This window comes from Labrus mixtus, chromosome 7 (genome assembly GCF_963584025.1).
Source record: "Labrus mixtus chromosome 7, fLabMix1.1, whole genome shotgun sequence".
Taxonomy (NCBI): Eukaryota; Metazoa; Chordata; class Actinopteri; order Labriformes; family Labridae; genus Labrus; species Labrus mixtus.
In genome coordinates this window covers 30,029,579-30,053,088 of record NC_083618.1, presented here as the reverse complement: position 1 = coordinate 30,053,088, position 23,510 = coordinate 30,029,579, and the positions used below count along the sequence as shown (strand labels likewise).

Here is a 23,510-nt window from a genome sequence, read left to right as displayed (position 1 = left end):
TTCAGAGCATGGCTGCATGTCTCCGAACTCTGATTTTAGGGGGGAGAGAACTTCATGCACAGGGAATAATAAGAGCTACAGATTAGCATTAGCTTTTCTTTTTTTGTCTTGGATCAAGCCAGTAGCATAACAGCAATAAATGCATTTCAAGGATGCAAACGTGAGATTTCCTTTGGGGGTGGATTTCTCTTCCTGCTCATGTGTGTATTTTGGATTCGATGGTTAACAAACATCGTTTATGCAGATTTCCTGCTAAAGGAGAGAACAGAACCAGCACAGAGGCTTCTCTGAAATCATCATGCTTCATGCTGATTCACTTTGAAAAAACCAGACAAATTATTTGATTCATTTCAGGAACAATACACGTTAATACTCAAGAGTAAAAATACACCATAGCAGACAGAGTTAGATGAAAGTCATAGACAATTGATATGCAGCAAATTCAACTTTACATGAAACAAAAATCAAGTTTCATTTTTCAATCGATAAAAAAAAACCTTAGAGAGAAGAGCCAGAGACACTTTGAGAAGCAGAGATGGTAAAAAGATGGCTGATGAGTAAAAATGTGAGAGGATGAAGACGATGGTACGCATGAAGTGAGCGAAAGCAAGAGAAGCACTCTTTAGCATTAGCCTGATCTTTAACAAACCTATCCACAGAACATTCCGAAAATGCTCGTCTTAATCGTGACCTGTCCTTCTGAGCGCAGTGATATGGGACTGTTAAGCACTACTGCCGACTGTCATCTATCAACAGCAATTTAAGAGAGCCTGCAGGGGGCTTTGATCGCTTTTTAGCTGCTTTCACACTTGCAGAAAACTCCTGAAAAACTCTAGATATTTGCCTGAGGAGCTGTATGTGTGAACGCAAACAGCCACATTTTTCATTATGACTTTATCCGGAGTTTCTCCTGCCACAACCCACAGCAAGTCTGAGTAAGCTGATGTGAGAACACAGCAGGATATTATCAGGAGAATTCACCTCGAGCCAATAGGAGAGGGCGTGACGGTTGTATACTGTGGCTGCTGCACGGTGCAGCGGTGCTACGACCTCTGTGATCTAATGAACCTGCTGCATTATGATTCCTGTTGGACAGTATGTTGTTCTCCGCTCTTTTGTTGGTGTTGTGATTCTGTAGGACTACACATAGCATCGATATGAAGGGGAGACCCCCCCGCACCCCCTCCTGTCTGACTGGAATAGTCTCCTGCTGTGAGGTGCATGTGTGAACAGCCAGGTCATTTAATATCCGGAGCAGTCCTCCTGAAATTGTCTAGATATTTTCAGGGGTGCACAGTTGAAAATAGCTTGAAGTGTCTTTAAATGTTTTCAAATAAAGACTGAAATAGCCTTGAAAGATAAAACTTCCTTATTAGAGGGAACCTTCCTCACATTGCAAAACTTGAATTGGGTTCATCTGCAGCTTTCATGAGTCTGGAAGTGTCTTTTTTTAAACATGAGCTTCATTTTGTACATAGTTGTTAAGGCAGTGAACTAACTGGAGAGGCTCTAACCCGAGTTAAAATGCGCTGCCAAGGAGCAAAAGAAAAAAGAATGGATGTTCAGCATGAAGGACTCAGGTGGTGAAATGGGAGACTCGTCTCCTTTCATACCTTTCCAGAGCGCTTTGGACCAATGAGAACAAAAGAGACAAAGGACACGGACACAGAGTGGGGTGGGGTGGGTAGAGAGAGAAACACAGTCATGAGACAGATGATAACAGCACATGCTAAATAAACAGATACAGGAAAAAGAAGTCTAACATTGTTGGAGTGGGGAGAAGAGTAACTCTACTAAAAGTTAAATTATCATCATAACACCAATAAACATAAATAATAGACATAAATAAAAAAGGTTTTAGCCATGAATAAGATCAACAGAAATTTTTTTTTTTTTTGGTTAATGTCCATATAATAAAGTGGCAGCGTAGCATGTGTCTGGGCTTTTTTGCAGCTTGTTAGGACTACCATGAAGTTTCACAGGGCAGGAAAACACAAGCAGTCAGAAAACCAGGCAATTTTTTTTAACATCCTCGTGTCCTAATGGCTGCAGACTGGACGAGTCAACATATCCCTTAACGTTGTCCATGTCTTCTGACAACAGCGTTGGGTTCTGGACTAATCTTTAGCTCCAAACCACTTCATATTTTAAAACCAACAGTTAGCGTATTTACTCACAGCAATCCAACATAACTCTCAAACTGTGTGCGACCCTGGTGAGTACGGCACGTCCAAACTGAAACAGGTCGTAAACTGTGATGTTTTATCTCACCGTTCACCTTTGATAATCTGAGTGCTTGTGTTTCTTGACCCCTCTGACTTCTTTAAAGCGAAGTTGCTGAATTCTCAGATCTCAGCAAACGTCCTTTACGATGCTGATAGCAGACGACGGAAATAAAGACCACCCCCCCCCCCCCCCCCCCCCGTTTGTAATAAACTGAATTCTTATGAAAACAGCAAGATTATAAACTCCTATTTGATTTTCATGCAGCATAGCAAGTCAAAACTGTTTTTATTATGCGATAATGATGGGAAAAAGATCCTTTCTTCACACTTAGCTTATTAAAGATCCCCTGAAATAAGACAGAATACCAAAACATTTGACTTTCAAGAGTCAATGAAGCACATTCTTTGGTTTGTTGTGTGAGTAATGTCCTTCAACTTCTCTAAACTATTGTTGCCTAAACTTGGTGTCAAACTGTCCAAATACTGTAGATATCTATAACATGTTGTTATTGGCTTGGTTGGAACAAAAGGGATGCCTGACTCTGCGTTTTTGGCTGATGAGAGAACAGTTTACTTTGATTCTAGTGAAGTATGAAAACATATAGTAAAAGATAAGTATGAGCAGTATGTTGTACCAGACATGATAAATGTCATTTTTGTTCAGATCAGGTCTGAATATACTTTCGAGTTATTTTGGTCCAAGAATTTCTTTGAGCATCAATCCAGGTCCTTCTGTGTAAAAACATCCAAATGTAAGGGATATTAGACTTGTACTCTAAAATACTTTATTAATACATTTCAAGGGGGCATTATCTTTTTTAGATTGATGGATGAATGGAAGGATGGATGGAAGGATAAATGGATGGAAGGATAAATGGAAGGAATGAAGAATGGATGGATTGATGGATGGAAGGATGGATAGATGGAAAGAAGAAAGAATGGATGAATGGATGAATGGATGGATGGATGGATGGAAGGATGGAAGGAATGAAAGATGGATGGATTGATGGATGGAAGGATGGATGGATGGAAGGATGGATGGAAGGATGGAAGGAATGAAAGATGGATGGATTGATGGATGGATGGAAAGAAGAAAGGATGGATGATAGATGATGGATAGATGGATGGATGGATAGATAGATGGATGGATGGATGATAGATGGATGATGGATAGATGGATGGATGGAAGGATGGAAAAAACTAAGGATGTATGTCTTGATGGATGGATTAATGGACGAATCCATGGAAGGATGAATCGTTGTATGGATGTCTTGATGGATTATTAAACAGTTTGACATTATTAAACAGTTTGACACCCATAAAGTAAACAAAGCCTGACTCTCAGCTACATCCTTTTCATTTTTCAGCTGATCCCTCCTGCTCTTTATATCTGAATGCACAAAAAGTGCTTAACAGACAACTACAAGTTAGCTTGATATATATATCATAATATATCGTAAATACAAACTATGCACATCTGATTGAAGCTAAAACTTGCTGATATATTTATTTTGTATTTGGTCTTCCTGAATGAGCCACACCGTAAGCAGCCCCCTGTTTTCCCCCGCTCAGGAGAAACATCTGCTCCCCCAGACATGCACAGGCCGAAAGAGATGCCGTGCCGAAACCAAAGTACCTGTTCTCGTTTTCGTTTTCATTTTCGTTTTCGTTTTCGTTTTCATTCCTGTCATGGACAGACGACCCATTTCAGCGTGGGGAGAGAGAGGAGCGAGACGTGAGGAAACAGGGGAGACAGCAGGAGAGGGGGAGTGTAGAAAAGGAAGGAAGGAAGGAAGGAAGGAAGGAGGACACGATCTCTACACATTAGAGACACACACACACACAAACACACACACTGAGCGGACTTAAGAGTTAGAAGACAGGACCTGGACTGCAAGAGAGCGGGGCTGAGGTTCAAACATTAGAGTCATTATTGATTAGAAAAGAAAAGCAGGAGCTCACACACTCTGAACAGGGATTGATCACACACTGTAAAGCACAGCAGCACCACTCAGGTGACACCAATCACACCTGCTCTGAAGTTTCCCTGTATTCACCTCTCTCACACTCTGTCCTTTCACACTTAAGCAAAGCCAAAGCAGAGCTATGATATGATACAGTTTGTATGTACATTCCCTAAAGCTTTGGATACGTGTAACATATATATTCTTGATGATATGAAGTAGATATTCCCGTCATATGCAGGAAACCATACTATGATAAGATGAGGGATTTATCTCATTCTAAAGAGCCTACAGCTTTGACATTAGGAAGAAGTGGATTTAAAGACTTTATATGTGATTTTTCACACTTACATGTAGCAGAAATCAAGTATATCCTCTGAAAATAACTCTGTGAGTCATGACTGTCTACAATGGGTGTAACACCCGAGTCCCACTGTCTGTGATGTTTTCAGAGTTTTCAGAGTCCTATCTTCACTTTGTTTACATCGCCAGGACGGCCGGCTGACTCCTCCCCTCGTGTATAAAAGTTGTTTAATTGAGGGACTAGAGAAAAGAAGAATAACATACTGTACTCACTGATTAACTGTGTTTCTAGATCACGCTCATTTCAGGTAAATTTACATGCAGTGTAAAGATACGAGCATAATAAAGATCGCTAGCATTAGCATGCTAACACAACAATGCCGCGCAAGTTGTTTTGGTTTCATGCTGGTGCTCAAGGGCGACATCTGATGGATCAAAAAATTGCATATAAAGCCTTTAATCTTTAGCTACAAAAGTGAATCCAATGGAAACGTGCCTAAAACCTGCATTATTGGCCAACAGGGGGCGACCAGAGCCAAATTTGTATTTCAGTCTACAGGATAGTGAGCTTACTTCTCTCTTGATTTGTTAAAATCATTTCGTTCAAATGGGTGCAGGAGGTTTGCTTAGTCAGTTGTAAAAGCTGATAAAGCCGAGTAATAAAGCACAGTATGCTTTACTCCAAGTGTTCTTGTTATCGACAAGTCCCTACCAGTACTGTCCAATCTACTGCAGAGACATTGCAGTTTAAATCCACCTTCCATTCCAAAAATTATCCGACTAGTTCAACTAAACCAAACCAAGATGGAGACATCTTGAGGCCTGAAAATGGGACTCAGGGGCGCCAATGGTATAGCGGTTAGGTTGCGTCCCATGAATGGAGGCTATCATTCTCCAAACGGGCGGCTTGGGTTCTAATCGCTCCTTTCCTGCATGTCATCATTCCCCACTCTCTTTCCCTGGTTTCCTACTCGATCCACGATCCTATCAAATAAAGACATAAAAGCCCAAAAATATATCTTTAAAAAAATGGGATTCATGAACCAATAAGTGATGTCATGTTGACTACACTGCAAAAACTCAACTCTTAGACAGTGTGTTCGTCTGATTTCTAGTCAAAAATGTCTCATTACATTTATTATAACCCACATTCAACTGACAAGTCCAGATAAACGCGTTTTTTGAAGACAGTACGAGCAAAAAATTATTATGGTTTTGCTCATAATGAGTACAAATAACTGTCTATGCAGCAAGAAAAATGTACTAGTTATAACCTCTCATTTAGGACATTACATCTGATTTTAACAAACTTATGAAGATCATTTTGTTTTTTGCATTGGTAGCCAGTTTTTTTAGATCCTGGTCATTTTGTGTAAACTTACATGCTATGTGAACCACGAGCTAACTAAAGAGCGCTAACATTAGCATGCTAACACAACAATGCAGCTTGAGACAATTTTGTCCGCCACCTGTGCTTAGTGCTTAATTATGTTGCGTTCTAATTTGATAAGTCCTTTGTGCAAACGCGAAGGGAGGGGGGTTGGAGGTGTGTCGCTGTAGGAGAGCGGAGGCTTCAGTACGGAGGAGGCGTGGCCAAACAGCAGTTTGTTTGGTTTCATGCTGGAGCTCAAGGGCGACATCTACTGGATCAAAAAGTTGCACATTCTTCCTTTAAGTGTAATTCATATGTTTGATTAGGATTAAACATTAACCCTTTGCTTAGATGTGAGTTTTTGCAGTGTATTTCCACTTCTTTTCTACACTCTCTGGTCTACAACTAAAGGTTAAAGATTTAGCGCCAATCTCACACAGCTGAGTTAGAACATGTTCATAACGGGATAAGTTAAATGTGTGTTTTTTAGTGAAAGTGGACAGACACAGAAAGAGGACAGACTCATTCTTCATTCAGAGGAATGAAGAAACAGAGATCATTCGGACCTGCAAAGAAGCAAGAGATATATCACTTACCAACACACTACAGCATAAACAGCACCAGGCATCACTCACTGTAAAACTAGTCAAGTATAGAAGCTTCGTCAGCGGATGAAATGTAAAAATACGACTTTGAAGGTGCCCTTCTGGCGTCATTTTATGGATGCTTTACTGTATCGTTTTAATCCCGGACATATCGCAAACAGAGAACACGTCTGCTTCAGGTGGTCGTGGAGGTAAGACGATAAAACACAGAACTTCTATGAAGAAGACATTTTGTTCTTTCCTTTGTAAACCAGCAGATTTTAAACTATTCACAGTAACTGCACATTTAAAAAATAACAATACACCTAAAAACTAAACTGTTTAAACTGACTAAAAATCTGTGAGCGTGTGTTTTTTTTACAGAATAATCTGACGACACTTTCACCAATCCTCCACGTCCTGTAGTGCAGCTGTTTCTCTTACGCTCTTAGACCTCTATGTAATACACAAATGGAACTGGTACTTCACAGCCGTACAACCTTATTCATGTACTTCATTCAATTCATCCACACACACACACACACACACACACACACACACACACACAGCTGGCCTGAGATGTGAGGAGGCTGTTAGATTATACTTACTGGTAATCAAAGGATCCATCCTGGTCTTTCTGATCTACCTGGTCCAAGGGGAGATCTTTTTTCTCACGCACTGAGGAGAGAACCAAAAAAAATGCATTTTCAGCATTTTACAAAGAGCTCCAGTGAGGTCAGCTTGCAGCAAGACGGCAGCAAGACATAACATCAAAAAGCTGCCATTAAATTTGAAAACTTCAAAAACTTCAAAAAGAGAAATGTGTCTGACAGAGCCAGGACGGTGCTGGGCAAACCTGAGGAAGCTACAGGAGCAATAACATTTAGTAAAGTTATTTTCAGTGTGCCTAGACTTTTGATTTATTTTTCATGGTATGATCCTGCAGCCGTGCGCACCTGAGAACGTGTTTACCCTGTTGGGCATTTAGATAGAGCCAGGAAGATGTTGGATACTGATATTAAAGGGAAGATGTGAACTGTTTACCAATAAGGCAGCAATAAAGAGAATTTATAGCTGGAATAAAAACAGACCTTTCCTATGTGGATGTGCAGCACCTTTGCACAGCTACTCCAAAAACTAGAAGACTATACATGAAATATCTTAACAAAGAATATTTGACATTATTTGACATGCTCAACCATTTCTTTGTGATGACATCATTTCTAAATCAACACATTGGCTTATCGATATATCAGCTGAAGTCAGGTGTTCATTAAGGCCTAGTCCACACGTAGGCCGCTATTTTTGAAAACGCTTTTTCTGTGTTTTGGCCTTTTTAAAAACTCCTTCCAGGTGACGGAGAAAACTGAGTTGTGTTCTTGTGACGTCACACTGTGCGCCGGTTTCTCCTCCATGTGACATCATTGTGCGACGCTGTCACCTTTGTTGACATGAGATTAGTGCGATGGCAGACGTGACCAAACTAGCGCTGGTGCTAATGTTGCTAACTGGACTTTTTACACGCTCACACATACATAAAAACCGTAAAAGCGCCTTTGAGTATTTTGAAAAGCGATATATAAAATGAATACATAATTATTATTATTATTATATACACAGTAACTGTCTCACTATGTTGACGAGCAGCGACATCTGATTGAACTACGGAGGTCACTGCTGCTTCATTAAACACTCTGACCACACAAACCCCAACGCCAACGTCTGCAGATTTGGATGAGACCCGGTCGGACTTTGGGTGGTGGGACAACTTTGAAAGTGAAATGGTCATGCAGAGGAATGGCGAGAAAATGTTCCCATGATATGGACATCGTTGTTGGTGACAGTGCGTTTTTTTTTTTTCATTTTAAGATCTTTTTGAAAAACTGAGCATGCCTATGTGTGGACTAGGTCAGATATTAAACTTTTTTTTGTGTAGTATGGATGAGGGAACGCAGTGCAATATGAAGCATAACCAAAGAGGCCTGTTTTAGAAGCAGTGTTATAACATTGGGCTGGGTTTAAAGACGTGTCAGTGCTTTGGTCAGTGCTGATAATATGCCTTTTTTATTTTAGTTCAAATCTTTATTTGGCTTAGTACATCACCAGCTGTTAGTTTGTTGAAGCATCACACACGGGAAACCCACCTAGATATTTTGCGCAACCAGTTACGCAACTGCGACCTAGACATTATAGAAACTGCAAAACATTAACATGACTCTGATTTCTGTTTAATTACAGATCACAGCTCACAACATGAAAGTTTAAGATCATGAATGTTGATGTGAAGATGTTCATGTTTCTGTGCTGCAGCCTCAGGGTTACCCTTACCCGGGTATTTGCCTCCGCGACTCCTCTTGATGAAGCAGACGATGAGCAGGATCAGAATGATGAGGGCGATGGCACACATCAAGCCAATGAACCAGCCCTGGGTGGCGATGTCCACCTGGTCTATGTAGGCTGGAGACACACAGAACACACACACACAGAAAGAGAAAAGAGCAACAACACAGTGAGTTTTTTTCCTGCACCATGGTGAGTCAATCTGCTTTCATCCCAGAGCGCTCAGCAGAGGTCAGCAACGTCTCAGAACCAACAGGTTATTAAGCTCATATCTGCCGTACAAAGGATCCAATACCATGACAACAATGAAGTGCACTGTCATCCCAAAAGTGTCTAAGATTACGGTTCTTTGTAGAAAATTATTGTTTCATCTAATACAGCCGACAGATTCCAAAGTCAGCCAACATTTTTCACCAGTTTCCACAAATTCCATAAAGAGTTTTTTCTAGATACTAGCACTGAAATGAATCACTATGACAATATCATGTAATAAAAAACAAGCATTCAAAATAAAGCTGAAAGGCCATGTCAGACGTCCCCAAATACATCAGTGTGTGGTAGAATCAGCTAAAACAGAATATAGAAAAACTGGTATTTCAGCCTCTGATTTGAAGTCCAGTAGAGTCACTTATTTGCTTTTCTCCCGTCCCATTTCATAACCGCAATGAGTAAAAAATACATTGTTCCTTCCATGTGCATAATATTTGAATTCAGTTGCAGAATGCAGTTGTCAATTATAATATGTAACAAGCAATAAAGATCTTCTTCAGCACCAAAATTATACTTCATATACCCATTACGTCCATGCATACTATTCAACGAAGAACCAAGATGTTCATTGTCTTGTCATGTCAGAAGTCGTTTTGCTTGCTTTGCAGAAATTTGAGTTTTGAGTTGAATGTCAGGTTTTGTAGAAAGTCAAGTTTCATCTCACAGAATTCACCTTTTGGAAGAACATATATGCATTCATCAAACAAAGCATAAAAACTCTGAGCTGAGTTACTGCAGATACAACAACAGACAAACTTGCACCCTGAGTGGCCCACCCGGGTGGAAGAACGGTTCCACCATGGCCAGGCGGGGTCTCACCTGGTTTGGTCTTAAAGGTGATCGTTTTGCTGCTGACGCTGTTGAACTCATGGGAGTAAACCCTCAGATGGTACGTGGCGCCCATGATCAGATCCGCCACTGAAACGGGGGGCGGTTGTTTCATCGGTACAACTTTCACCGACTTGTCGCCTTGGAGACACAAGAGAGGGGCCAATCACACTCCAGGGGGTGTGGCCTTGTGGTTCCACAACAACGACTGTGCTTGCTAACAAAGGTAAAGGCATCACAATGCTATGGCGACTGTTTTATTCTGAGTGATAGGAGGGTTACCGAAGTGAAATGAGACTGATAACAATGCATTGCCCACCCCAATCATATTTAGAGGTCAGTCCAGCTGACAAATGTTGGTTGATTTTCCTTATTTTAAGACTACATTTTTCTAAGGGCAATTTCTTCTCAAGCCAGCTGCACCATGTGGGGTCCACATGGATTGTACTTTTGGGCTAATCTTATGAATTACATCTGGTAGCTAACTAGAACTGTAACATATTTTCCAAGGCCAAAGCCCAGGTGGGTTGATGAACAGCCTTGAACAGACTGTACCAACAATTTGGCCAATACAGTCCCCATGTTTGTTGTCCCAATGGTCTGATCATTTCTGGTTGAGGTCTTCACAGCTCATCATCGCCCTAGAAGCTGAGATTCAACTCTCAACCTTCAGGATAGAGTTGATGTTTTACCAATGTCAATTCATTTAATGTGTGCCAGGTTGCACTGTATAACTGCAGGTCCCAGGTCTGTCTATTATTTTGTGTCATTTCTGATTTTGGAATTCATGAGATGGCTTGTGTTTTGCAGCTCATGAGAGAGACATCCTGAATAGCTCTCTGATTTCTCTTCTTGGAAATGAAATAAATCTGTAATACGCTGGGAAACAATGAGTTAAAAACATGCATTTTTTTAAACTGATCAGATCTCAAAACAAATTTAACAGGTCTCAGGACTTCTTCTTTTTCTTGGGTTACATTGGGATCTTGGGTGGCAAAGCATTGTTGGTCTCAGTTAATCACAGCTCCACACTTGAATCCACGAGGTGAAAACAATAAACCAGCGGCAACACTCTGCGTCTTTCTGGTTGAAAGACGTGTCAGTCATGACATGGCCGAGCTATGAACATGACTCCGAGTGCAGTGAGAGGAGGTGGTGACGTCATGCACCATGCTATCAACCGTTTCAGCAGGTTGATGGTATCCAGCAGAACTCATTCCAAAGCCATGCTGTTAATACGAGTCCTTAAACCAGCCAAACATCCAACGCGGACACAAGAGAAGACATGCCTTTCTTGTTTTTGGATACACAATGTTTAGTATTACAATGTAATACGACAATATTAGTATATTCAGTTTAATGCAAGAACAACTCGATGGCTTATATGCACATCACAGAGAGTTCTGAAAGTTTTATATTTATCTTACTACAAAGTTTTCTGCTGTTTCTTTTTAAATGTATGTATTTTTCTGAGACTATGATTATGGTCAATAAACTCGAAACCAAAGGATAATGGCTGTGGAAATGTTTTCATAGAAAAACTGACTACATTTTGGAATGTCTGAAAACTTTGGTTACACTTGGGGTAAAATTTAAGCAGACCCCTTGCCTTAATCAAGCTATGTCAAGTAATGTCAAGTATTGTCACAAGAATTGTATCAGCACAGGTTAGAGTCTAAATCTAGCTGCTCATTTCCCTCTGCAAAACAATCTTGTTTATCTTTGCAGTACAGGGTTTTCTTCTGTCATGCCACCAAAGCATCATCCTGCACCTAAAACCCATTCTGACAGACATGCAAGAACACCTGCGTCAGTAAGTAAGAGATGGGGGAGGATGCAGGGAGGTGGATGAGAGTCAGAGGCTCCATGCCACTCTTTTTCAGAGTCAGAGTTTTTAAACTTTTAAAGGGAAAAGTGTTGGAGCAATGGAGGCCTCTAGATCAGTTTCATCACCCCCCATGTCCTCCCTTCCTCTCTCACTTTCTCTTTTTCAACATTCAGACATCAAAAAGTGTGAAAGCCACTTCCCAAATACTTGGAAAATACATCCTCCCTTCTTTCCATCCTTGATGAAAGATCACAGACTTGTGTTGAATTGGTAGAAAGCAACAACAGAGAGTCTACAAGCGCCAGACTGACCAATCTCAACCAGCTCTGAATCCCAGAAAAGGAGGGGTGATGTGTTTTGTAGAAACAGAGTGCTCGTTCCAAAGCAAAAGCGAGTGGTTATGGAAGCGTATTGATGGTCGAGGGAGTGAAACATTTAAGCAGCATTTTTAGAAAAAGCAAAGCGAGTTCATTCACAGTGCTGGTCCAACCAGAGCCATTCAAAGCCAGGCAGCATGTCGAAAAGAAACCATAGTGACGATGCGCTGAACAGGAAGTTATTAGTGACATGATGACGGTCAACATATTCCAACATGTAGAGACGAAAGAGAGACAGTCAGATTGCGAGAGAGAAAGACAGACATGATGTTCCTTCATCTTTCTAACAAAGTTTAAAAGTAGATGTAACTCAGTAGATACAAATATCACATCAATAAATAATTAAAAACCAACATGCCAGCAGTTCAGCACCAACTGCAGGAATGAAAGGTCATCTCTGGGGGGAATACATTTACACAGTCCACTTTCCTTCCTAATTTTGTGACATTTACCCTTTATGTTCTCGCCTTGCTTTTGGTCAAACTTGATTGTACTGTCAACAAATGGCTTCCCTGATGGAGCTCTCTTAGATTGTGTTGGGAAAGGATAAGTAAGGACACACTTCAGGTCTGTTTGAAAAGGTAATGATTACCTAAGAGACACTGGATTATTCTTGAGTAATTCCATTCCAAGTTTTTCAAATTCCTCAAACTTGATCCATATACTGTGGATAAGAGGTGGGTGCAGCCTCAAGGATAGAAAAGTGTATTCAATGCCAAAGGGCATTTAATCTGCATTCTTTCTACTGGCCAGCAGGGGGAAACTCCTCTGATTGCAGAAGAGAATTGTTGGTTGTTTTTTCAAAGATTTGTTTGTTGGCTTTTATGCCTTTATTTGACAGGACAGTGGATAGAGTACTGTAGGGAATTGGGGAGGAAGAGAGTGGGTAAAAGGATGCAGGAAAGGAGCCGCAGGTCGGACTTGAACCTGGGCCGCCTGCTTGGGCTTAACCACATTAAAAGGCTATTAGCGCCCTGCTAAAGAGAATTCTAATAGTGAAAAGGACAATGACCCTACCTCTGAAGCAATATTTTACCATTGGATGATTGCTGCACTGTTGTTTTATTTTTCATGCTTTTAATAGGATTTTATTGTTGCGTATTTGACTGTTGGGATTTTTTCTTTTTTCTGTAAAGCACTTTGTGATGTTGGTTTTGATAAGTGCTTTATAAATAAACTTTATTATTATTATATTATTATTACTGTTAACATTTTATGATGAATTTTGGTATCAGACGTTAATTTCAAGTCTGCCAGACACAGCATGCTGTCCACTTTGGGGATAACGGTTCCATTGCAAAATAGATGATCAGAGTATAGGGCATACTTAATAGTTTGGTACCTTTGATTGACAAGTTGCTACAAAGGTGCTCTGTCATTAAGAGAAGAGCTGATTCAATGTGGAGCTCTCCTCGTTTGGTTCCAGCCAAAGGCCAAACTTCAACCTTCAAAGATTGTCAACAAATCATTGGGTGACATTACATTGGCTACTTCCACTTTTTATATATAGTCCATGAAATGAACCTGACAGTGTGTCCACATTGCCTTTCATATTCAGTCCTTTTTTAAATTACTCAAAGCCCCTTATAGGTAAGCTAATGTTCTTGAAAAAAACAACATTAAACTAATCTAGTCTTTGTCAAATTCTGGATTTCTTATAAAACAATTACAGTTCTTTTTAAGCTACTTTAATCAGTTTTGTGATTATTTTTTTATTTGGTGGATAGAACTTTGGGATAAACCAAACCGATCAGGAATTTGTAGGTTCTTAATCCAAAAACAGTAGCCTGTGAGAGACCAAAATGTTCTGTATCTGATCTATAGGGTTGGCGATGGTTCCCTCTCTGTTCATTGTTAAAACCAAAAAATGACATTATACATTTGACCCAAAAGCCAAATGATAGGGGGGCTTTTAGAAGACTGGTCAAGTGTTAGACCTTGACGTTTGGGAAGAAAGAGTGGAGTTAACTTTCATAATCACTGTTATTCATTCTTTTCTGCTCCTATTCTTTGTAACCTGTGATGTTTTAGGTTCAAATTGATCTTAAGCTTTCTATAGCTCAAGCTGGGCTTGGTCTGGTTTCTTACTGTCCAGTGTGAACTCTAGCACAAACTCGCTGCTGCCGGCCGGGAAGCTGTGTCTCCAGTTGACGTTAACGTCGTTAATTTCAGGCTCCACCGTCAGATTCCAGATGTCCAGCCCAGGGGCCACTACACAAGAGGGGGGGATCAGGGGTAAAGGGTTGGGCAAGGAGCAGAGAGGGCACAGTTACAACAACCTCACACGGGGCCCCATTTAGACTTATATATGGTATTAGCACCATTGGAGTCTTCCTACCAGAATGACCAATTTGTTCAGGATCCACTCAAAACCAGAAGGAAACTTAACATGTTCATGGACAGAAAAAATGTCCCAAGAAATTTAAGTTGATTTCCCAACACCTGAAACACTTTGTTGCCATGTTTACCTCTGAGTTAGAGTGGACTTTAGTGCTAATTTACCCTAAAAACTGAAGAAGACATGAGTTTCTCCCAAAATCACAAATTAGCCTGCCTCCGTTTTCCATTGTATGTTTAAGGCTACGCTTTCCAAGAACTTTACAATATTCGACATCAAATTAAAAAGTTTGGATTCTCACTTCCTGACCAGGAGGATATTTGCTGGCTACATCCCAATATTCTTAAGTAAATTCCTTTTTGTACAGCAGGAACGGCACAGCGTATTGGAATGCAGCCAGATGTAGTTTCCTGTTTCGTCAGGTGGGAGAAGACCTTTTGATTCCAATAATGTACCGTTCATGATCAGCTACAACTCTACAGACAGTAGAAACCAAAATGGGACAACAGCATGTACCCAACACATTTTGATCTATACGCTTGGTGGGGACCAGCACAGGAGTTGTGGTGGTCGTGGTTGCCTCGGTTGTAGTGGTGGTGGGGGTTGTGGTGGTGGTTGTAGAAGGAGTAGTCGTGGTCGTAGTTGTAGAAGTCGAGGTACTAATGGTTGTAGGAGCGATGGTAGTAGGAGGATGTGGAGCGGGAGGAGGAGGAGTAGGGGTGAACTCTGAAGCCAAGGAGGCGTCGGTAAGCTCGACTACAGGAGGCGGAGGTGGGAGAGAGCAAAGGGTTAAAGACCAGTAGGAGCAGGAACATAAGACAGTCAAAGACACTGACACACATTAGAGAATTCAATGATTATGGAGCTCAATTACACAATGATTTCCCATGAAGCAGCAGCAGCACTCGTCATCATCATCATCCAATAAACAATCAAAATGTTCTAGTCATTGTTTCTCACTTTATCTCTGCTGGGATCCACGAACACACCCTACATTTAAATGTCACTGCTACCAAGAGGACAATCTCTGTATAGAACATGTACTGTGTGCATTACAAATGAGTAGGTAGTTCTCATTTCAACATGCTGAGCACCATTTCAGACTGAGAAATATCCAAGTGAGCCCTAACCATGATTTCAAAATCTAATTTTGGTTGAAAACAGGCTGAAAACAATTTGGTCCATCAAAGACCTCATTGCAACCACTTTATCAACCAGTTAAAATATAGTAACAACATCAACATGTTACAGAAAACTATTCTGTTGTATAAGTTTTTCATAATTTGTTCATTGTAGGTTTACAAGGAGGACAAAATAATGATTTCAGCGTCATTTCTCCAAAATCATTTTGCAGTAGTTTGTATGAATCCTGTCTTCGCAATGACATCATCTCAGTGTATTTTAACCTTCATACAAGAACAGTTTGGGTATATTTTGTGGCCAAAGCCAATGAACGGCAGACATACTGTACATGCAGATCAAATCCAACTCAATGTGTTTTTTTATCATGGTGTCTTTAACGCTCTGCTCAGTAAAACAATCAATTTGCCACATAGTCTGGGATGCACCTTGAACATCGCTGGTAATATGTATGTAAATGCGTCATGAATCATGAAGCAGTTTCACGATGAATTAAGGTTTAAATGTAGATGTTTTTTTACTAAATGTCCTTAAATAGTCAGTGAAAAAACGTTCACTTGTGAACAAGTTTGGAACGTTTTTCCAACAGTGACCAGAGGTTTTTCAAATTTGAATGGAAAAATGCGCAGTAAGATGTTTATTTTTTTAAGAGCAGGGTTCACAAATTTTTTGACCAAGGGTCACTTTCTTGTGAGTGCTGAGGTATTTATGCATATAGTATTTATAGCAAACATCAAGATTACACTGGCATGGAACATTTTGAACACTCTGCATTTGTCATGTAACACAACAGCACCCTCTTCTGGACATTTTGAGCAGAACATCCTTTACCCCTTGATGCTTCACTTTTACTGTACCTTGAAGTTGAGGTCGTCTCTGACCCATGAAGGCGGTGCTGAGGCCCCCCATGCAACCAAAATATTACCCCATTTCCAAACCCAAACCCCGCCGACATGCTTGTATCAGCAGGCTCGATGCCAAGCATGCCCTCAAACCAGCGTGCGAGGGGAAGAGAAAGTAGGACGAGATGATAGAAACATCAGCATGTTTAGGAGGTGTTACAGCCCAGTGAGGCAGACCGGTTCAGCCCAAAGCTTCAAGTCACCTTACCTGCACTACCCAGTACTTTAAAGTACAACTGACTGGGTGAACAGAAGCCATGGACGAAGATGACAGAATGAAATGAAAGCTCAGCAGCGAGGCGAAAAGGCCAGTGAGTGAGTGAGTGAGTGTGCAAGCCAAACGCTGAGTTCATCCCAGAAATGGTAAGAAAGTTGCATCATTCATCAAAATGTTTCTCCTGTCAGGGAATTGATGCATGAACGCATTCTTCTCACGTCTCATCACACACACACTTTCAAAACAGCAGCAGCATCATGACACTGTATCCAGCCTGAATGAATGAATGACGAACAGAAAAAGCAGTGTAGCTGCTTGTGGCAGACAGAGAGAAGCGGTGATGCAGAGAGATTGCTTTGTAAAACGTGCACCATCAGGGATTGGGTCAGAAATTAGAGGTTAAAAGTCAACATGAAGGCAGAGATAGCAGCAATCAGGGTGTGAGTCCTAATCGTGACTTGTGTAAATGTTAAGTAGTGGATTTGATCTTTCTGATATCTTAAATTTTCATACAGCTGGGCCACAAATTCCCTAAACTAGACGTGTGAATCAAACAGGGAACTGCTGCATTTTAAAGGCCTGAGTGTGTCTTCAATCCCTGACAGCACAAAGCTGCAGACAGACAACAGCTTCGAACGCAATGGAAAGATGAAGAGAGAGAGGCTGATGGAAGGATGAGTAAAGAAAGAAAAATTGGTGTATCCAGCAGTTCAGTCCACCGCTGTAGACATATAAATACACATTTGGATTTGTTTAGTGTGTAACTGAGCACTAGTTTTAAACTGTTTTGAGTTTGTCTCAGCCATCAGCTGTAATGACTCAATTCCATCTGTGAACTTTAAAGCGAGGCTCATACCTTAAGAAAGTCGTTTTTTAAACTGACAGCCTCAGATTGTGATTGTTTGACAACATTACACAAAGGATCCTTTCAAACATAGACTTTAACCAGAGCCAACACAAACAATGAAACATTCATTTTACCTTGCAGAACACAGGAGAGTTACTGCTCTACCTCTGCCTTTAGCTTTTATTTTTTCTTTGACTCTGGTGTTTTTGAATGCTTCATTTGAACTCATTACTATGAAGTTAGACTGCACTGCTGCTTAAGACGGACAGATAAAATGTCAGACATGGAGGGTGGTGCTGGTGGTGGGTAAAAAGGCGACAGGCAGACAATCTGTTGCTTCTCTTTTCTTATTACCTAGCCCTGTAGTGTCAGTAAAGTTTTCTGCCAACGAAAAGAAGAGAGAAGGGGGAGACAGAGGAGAAATTGGAGAGGTGTAAGCAGGACAACAAGAAGAAGAGCGGCTGACAGGTCAGATAACAGATATTCCCACACTTCATAGTATGTATATGTGTGATGTGTCCACGTTTTGAGATATCTGCTAAAAGTCCTGCTCACTAAGTGCCTAAGGACCCTGACGTGGACAGAGCTGTTCCTGTTGAAGTTTTGCTATTTTCATTTTGGTTGTGTGATCAAAAGAAACCAATTTACATTAAAGGTCCAATCAGTAAGTAGAGAGTGTAGAGAGTGAAATGATAAAGGTATCTTACTATCTGATCAGACATTAAGGAAACATGTTGAAGTGCTGGCTTCTCTGACAACAACGCAGCAGCCAGTATGTCCTCCTTCTAACTTTAGATTCTGCTCCTGAATGCTCTGGATTTGTTTGGACCAGGGAAGACGCTTTTAAGGCGACCCCCCCCCCCCCCCCCCCACACACGGCCGTTTTGGACGCCCCTCGGTTTGCCAGATATGAGAGCAGTTATCAGGTCAACAGGTGTTGCAGCGATGGAAGCAAGAGAAGTGGTTCAGATAGAAGTGATTGTACCCGACCTAAAAAGCCTCTGCATGTTTCTAATAAGCTCCACGAGCAGAAACGTGCTCAAACTAGGATCAATATTGGAGATGCTTTTTGAAAAATGGAGAGAGGTTAGAACACAGAAAGGTTTACAGACCCATGCAGAGCTGGATAAACACTGAAGCTTCAGTGTCCACCACATGGTGACCTGTGTGAGCATCAACTCTAGAGAGGGGGGAGGGGAGACAGCTCTCTATGATGTTTTGAATTTGGACTGCAGTACCCATTTTAAACACTAGGGGTCAGAGTTACATACTGCTCCTTTACAAAAATTTGTAAAACTTTTGTATCCACTATCTAAAACTATCTGTGAGATGAAGGAGAAGTGAAAGGTGTTGAAGGACACAGCTGGCACTTCTCATATTCTTCTTCTAGTTTAACTCCAGGAATCTGTCTTTGCCCCGCTTCATATCAGAAATCATCTCTTTAAATAAAAGGACAAATTAAATTCTCAAGACGATTCAAAACATTTCTCTGGAAGACGAACCGGTTGAAACATTTTAAGCATCAGCGAGAGTAGTATTGGTAAATGTGGGATGTTTTGAGAAACACACACCTTCATTGGCGAAGTGCGGCGACTCCTCTGCGAACACCTCCCCAGCTCCCACCTGTGTGAGCGCCGACAGGTAGAACCGGTAGCGGGTGGATCTGTCCGGCAGGCGAAGGGTGAACTCTGTCACGTTAGGAAAGAACGTCTCCAACTGAGGACGACCCGCTCGGGAGCCGTTAACTGCAAACACATTCACAAAAAGACAAGAGGGCAAAATTTGATGACTAATAATTATAACAGTAATTAATGAGCAGTTATTACACAAACTTTCACCAAAGTAGAGATAGCGCTTCAGCACGGTACGGGACAACTGGGGCTAGCTCACCAGCTGTTATTGGGTGAGAGGCGGGGTTACACCCTGGACTGTTCACCAGTCAATCACAGCGCTGACATATAGAGACAGACAACCAGCCACACTCACATTCACACCTACAGGCAATTTAGAGTCACCAGTTAACATAACGAGCATGTCTTTGGACTGGAGAGAACCCACACATGCACAGGAATCACCATACAGCCTTTCTTTCATCTATCAGTCATTCATCAAATCAGTACGTCTTGGAGTTAAGATGGTCATTTAAATTCACTTAAGATATTCCTGTGATTTTGGATTCATTACAAAAGGACAACCCCCCAAAAAAAACCTACGTTCAAATTCAAATTCAAATTCAAAAAAACTTTATTTGTCCCCAGGGGGCAATTCAACGGCACACAGAGCAGTAAATTAACAACAGTGCAGGTAGACGAAACATTTTAACCTAAATATAAAGTGTCAATTTAAATAGAACTTAAAGCTTAAACTTAACTTAAAATACAAAATATAAAAAGAGTAGATATAAGTGGACAGTGATCGGACTATCAGATGTAAACAGAACTATGTGCAGTAAACGAGAAATAAATATATATATACAGAGCTATGTGACAACAGCTGGAGCTGGCCTAGAGGTCTAAAGACTATAAAAGGACACGATGGAATACTGAACACATCATACTACTGAAACTTTGAATATATACTATACTTTGACCAATCAGAGCGGCTCACCTGTGCGGTACTTGAGCTGGTATCCAATCAGGATGCCGTTGGGCTCCAGAGGTTTGTCCCATTCCAGGTGAATGGTGTCAAAACTTCTGCGGTTTATCCTGAAGAACTTTGGAGCGTCCGGCACTATGAAAAACAGACACAAGCACACACACACACACACACACACACACACACACACACACACACACACACACACACACACACACACACACACACACACACACACACACACACACACACACACACACAAACACACACACACACACACACACAGACAAACAGAAACACAGACAAAGAAAATTACACAAATAACTTTAATATGAAGCTAAAAAGAGAAGTGGGATTTGAGAGAAGAACAGAGGAGGACAGAAATGCATTTTTTTCCCAAGCTGCTCCCCCCCATCATGCATTATTGCTGCAGCTGCACTACCACATACAGCCACTAGAGGCTGTCAAGCTCCATGTAGAGATCACCTCCAACAGTGCAAAGATATCTCTTAAAGTCTCAGCTCTCAGACTTTCATATGCCGATTCACAACGTTTACCAAGCAAAGGATTTTTTGCACGTTTGTACAGCATCAGAGTGACAGTTGACATGTTGGGAGTTGAATCGTTTTTTCAGGGTTTCAACCTTTATTACACTGAAAAGGTGATTTCCACTTGATTATCGAAGCCTTCTAACCTCTAACCCAAATCTGGGGTACACTCCTTCAACAAGGAAAATGTAGATTTGGGATTTTTCTTTTCACCATGAAAACGGTAAAAACTACTTCCTGAATATATGAATGTGCAGAGTCACACTTATGATGCATCTCGTTATAAAACTAACTCCATAATCTGCTATCCCTATGCAATAAGCTCGCTAGCTTTAGCCTATGGAAGAATACACTTATACATAAAGAGTGCAGAGACAGTTTGCACTGATGTTGGCTGCTGGGAATGTTTTCAAACCATTTCTGCATGAAGTCAGTGATGATAGCAGAATTTAAGCATCTTCAAAATAAAAGCCTACCCTGAGCCTACATTTGGACTTTTTTGGCTCCAATCACAGAGATGCAAACATGGCAGCATGTGTTCACCTGCATACTGGATTACGATGCATCTTTGGAAACCCATGTGTGTGGCATCAATACTTTAAGATGCAGTATTCCTTCATTAACTTTTCTGTTGCTTTCCTGCAACAACCTCAGGACTCACACGCTACCTCTGCCTCTGAGCTCTCTAGCGACACACATCTCTCTCCTGGGTGTCATGTCTAAGTCACCGCAGCTGCGTCCTCACCTCCCTCCTTGGTGGTGAACGCCACCGTGTTGCTGCGCGGACTCTCGAAGCGACTGTTCGCCGCCACCATGAACATCTTGTACTGGGAGAAGGGCACCAGGTCGCTGAGGATGGCGGACGGCTCGGCGGCGGTGGTGTAGAAACCTTTGGTCTTCTTCTCCTGATTGACCGCCAGACCAGGAACCAGACTGGACTCGCGCCAGTAATACAGCTATGGATTTAGAGGGGAGAGAAAAGAGTTAATGAAGGAGCAGAGCATGGAGAGAAACTCATCAGGGTCTATTTTTAGACCAGCTCTGCAGTCTGTCTTTATTAGAGAAACACGGCCAGGCTCACTCTGTACTCCTTGAACTCTCCCATGATGGAGTTCATGTCCACAGACTTCCAGTGGACGTTCCCCTTTGTGCTGTCCACCTTCGACACTCGCAGGTCAGTGGGAGCGTCGGTGGGCTCTAAACACAGGAGAAGGAGTGTAAAGATGACCTACAGCCTACATTTCTATATTCACTCATAAACCTGTTAAGTGTGCATGCGCTCACCGTCCTCTCCAGAGAATCCGATGACCCCGTTGGACATGGGTCCAGGTCCATGGTCGTTCCAGCTCTGGATTTTGATCTCATAAGGCACGTATGTTTCTGTGTTTTGGATGACATATTTGGACTCCACCGTGGTCACGTTACTCCACTCCTCCCCGGCGTCCTTCCGTCTCCACCACACGTTGTAGTAAAGGTTTGGACCGTTCCTCTCCAGGTCAAGCAGAGGCTTAAAAAAAAACATAAATATTAGTATTTGACATGATTAAAGGCTTTATATGCAATTTTTCACACTTAAATATAATATAAATCAAGTATATCCTCTGAAAATAACTCTGTGAGACATGACTGTCTACAATGGGTGTAACACCCGAGTCCCACTGTCTGTGATGTTTTCAGAGTTTTCAGAGTCCTATCTTCAGTTTGTTTACATCGCCTGGACGGCCGGCTGACTCCTCCCCTCGTGTATAAAAGTTGTTTAATTGAGGGACTAGAGAAAAGAAGAATAACATACTGTACTCACTGCTTAACTGTGTTTCTAGATCACGCTCATTTCAGGTAAATTTACATGCAGTGTGAAGATACGAGCATAATAAAGATCGCTAGCATTAGCATGCTAACACAACAATGCAGCACGAGTTGTTTTGGTTTCATGCTGGTGCTCAAGGGCGACATCTGCTGGATCAAAAAATCACATATAAAGCCTTTAAAAATTGACATGGTGCAGCTAAGAGGAACTTTTGTTTTGAGTTGTTTTTGGCTCCCCCCTGTGGACGATCGCTGCTCTGAACATGAAGCTGCGTCTTTTTAACTTAAATGAATCTTTAATATTTGTCTGCTCTCTTTGGATTTGGCCTCTCCTCTCTTTAGACACAAATCGGTTTGTTTGGTCATGTTTATTGTGGTGAGCAGGTAAAGGACACTTTATAAAAATGACGCTGTTCTGCACACGTCTTACCTCCCATGTTATCTCCATGTTGTCCTTCTTGGAGCCCCACCCCTGCAGACCTCTGGGGATGGCATCGGGGGCTTTAAAAAAAACAAAAAAAAAAACACAAAACACTCTCGTTAAACGACGTCACCTCCAACAATCTCCAAGTTCAGTGCGACTTCTGCACTTTGGTTCCAACATTAAACATCTAAACGCTTCAGAAACATCAGAGCTACATCGTCGTGCTCCTCACCCGCTCCGCTGGTCTGGTATCGAGGCGAGGGGCGGCTGGGCTCGCTCAGGCCCACAGAGTTGATGGCGATGACTCTGAACTGATAGTTGACGTACGGGGAGAGCTGCAGGATGACAGAGTTGAGGTCTCCGGGGTAAGAGGACAAGTTCTGCCACCGGCCCGGCTCCCAGCGGTCCTCCTCAAACTGGACCAGGAACTCTGCGAGGGACACACAAACTGGCCTTTAAAAAAACGGAGCTTTGAATTACTAGAAAAGTGAAGCATTTAGCAGCTTTTACGCTCTTCATGTAAAGTCATTTCATCCCCTCTTAATGAGCCCAAAGAATTAATTTAACCAGCCTTTCTATAAATACACATCATCATTATTACT

General features: G+C 41.5%; 1 protein-coding gene across 12 annotated transcripts in view; it reads right to left on the bottom strand.

Moving 5' to 3' along the window:
- The window catches only part of nfasca (neurofascin homolog (chicken) a), a 138,340-nt gene that overhangs the window by 7,107 nt on the left and 107,723 nt on the right, over positions 1 to 23,510 (bottom strand). For 7 of the 12 annotated variants that reach the window (XM_061041544.1, XM_061041546.1, XM_061041545.1 and 4 more), the window contains 13 exons: positions 23,141 to 23,338; positions 22,915 to 22,985; positions 21,963 to 22,185; positions 21,760 to 21,875; positions 21,424 to 21,634; positions 20,143 to 20,265; positions 19,107 to 19,280; positions 17,890 to 17,916; positions 14,946 to 15,185; positions 14,180 to 14,302; positions 9,878 to 10,027; positions 8,777 to 8,905; positions 7,057 to 7,126 (listed from right to left, as the gene is read on the bottom strand). In XM_061041544.1, coding sequence (XP_060897527.1) covers positions 7,057 to 7,126; positions 8,777 to 8,905; positions 9,878 to 10,027; positions 14,180 to 14,302; positions 14,946 to 15,185; positions 17,890 to 17,916; positions 19,107 to 19,280; positions 20,143 to 20,265; positions 21,424 to 21,634; positions 21,760 to 21,875; positions 21,963 to 22,185; positions 22,915 to 22,985; positions 23,141 to 23,338 — 1,855 coding nt within the window. The remainder of the gene's footprint in view (positions 1 to 7,056; positions 7,127 to 8,776; positions 8,906 to 9,877; positions 10,028 to 14,179; positions 14,303 to 14,945; positions 15,186 to 17,889; positions 17,917 to 19,106; positions 19,281 to 20,142; positions 20,266 to 21,423; positions 21,635 to 21,759; positions 21,876 to 21,962; positions 22,186 to 22,914; positions 22,986 to 23,140; positions 23,339 to 23,510) is intronic. The other 5 variants (XM_061041553.1, XM_061041554.1, XM_061041555.1 and 2 more) reach the window with 2 other exon arrangements.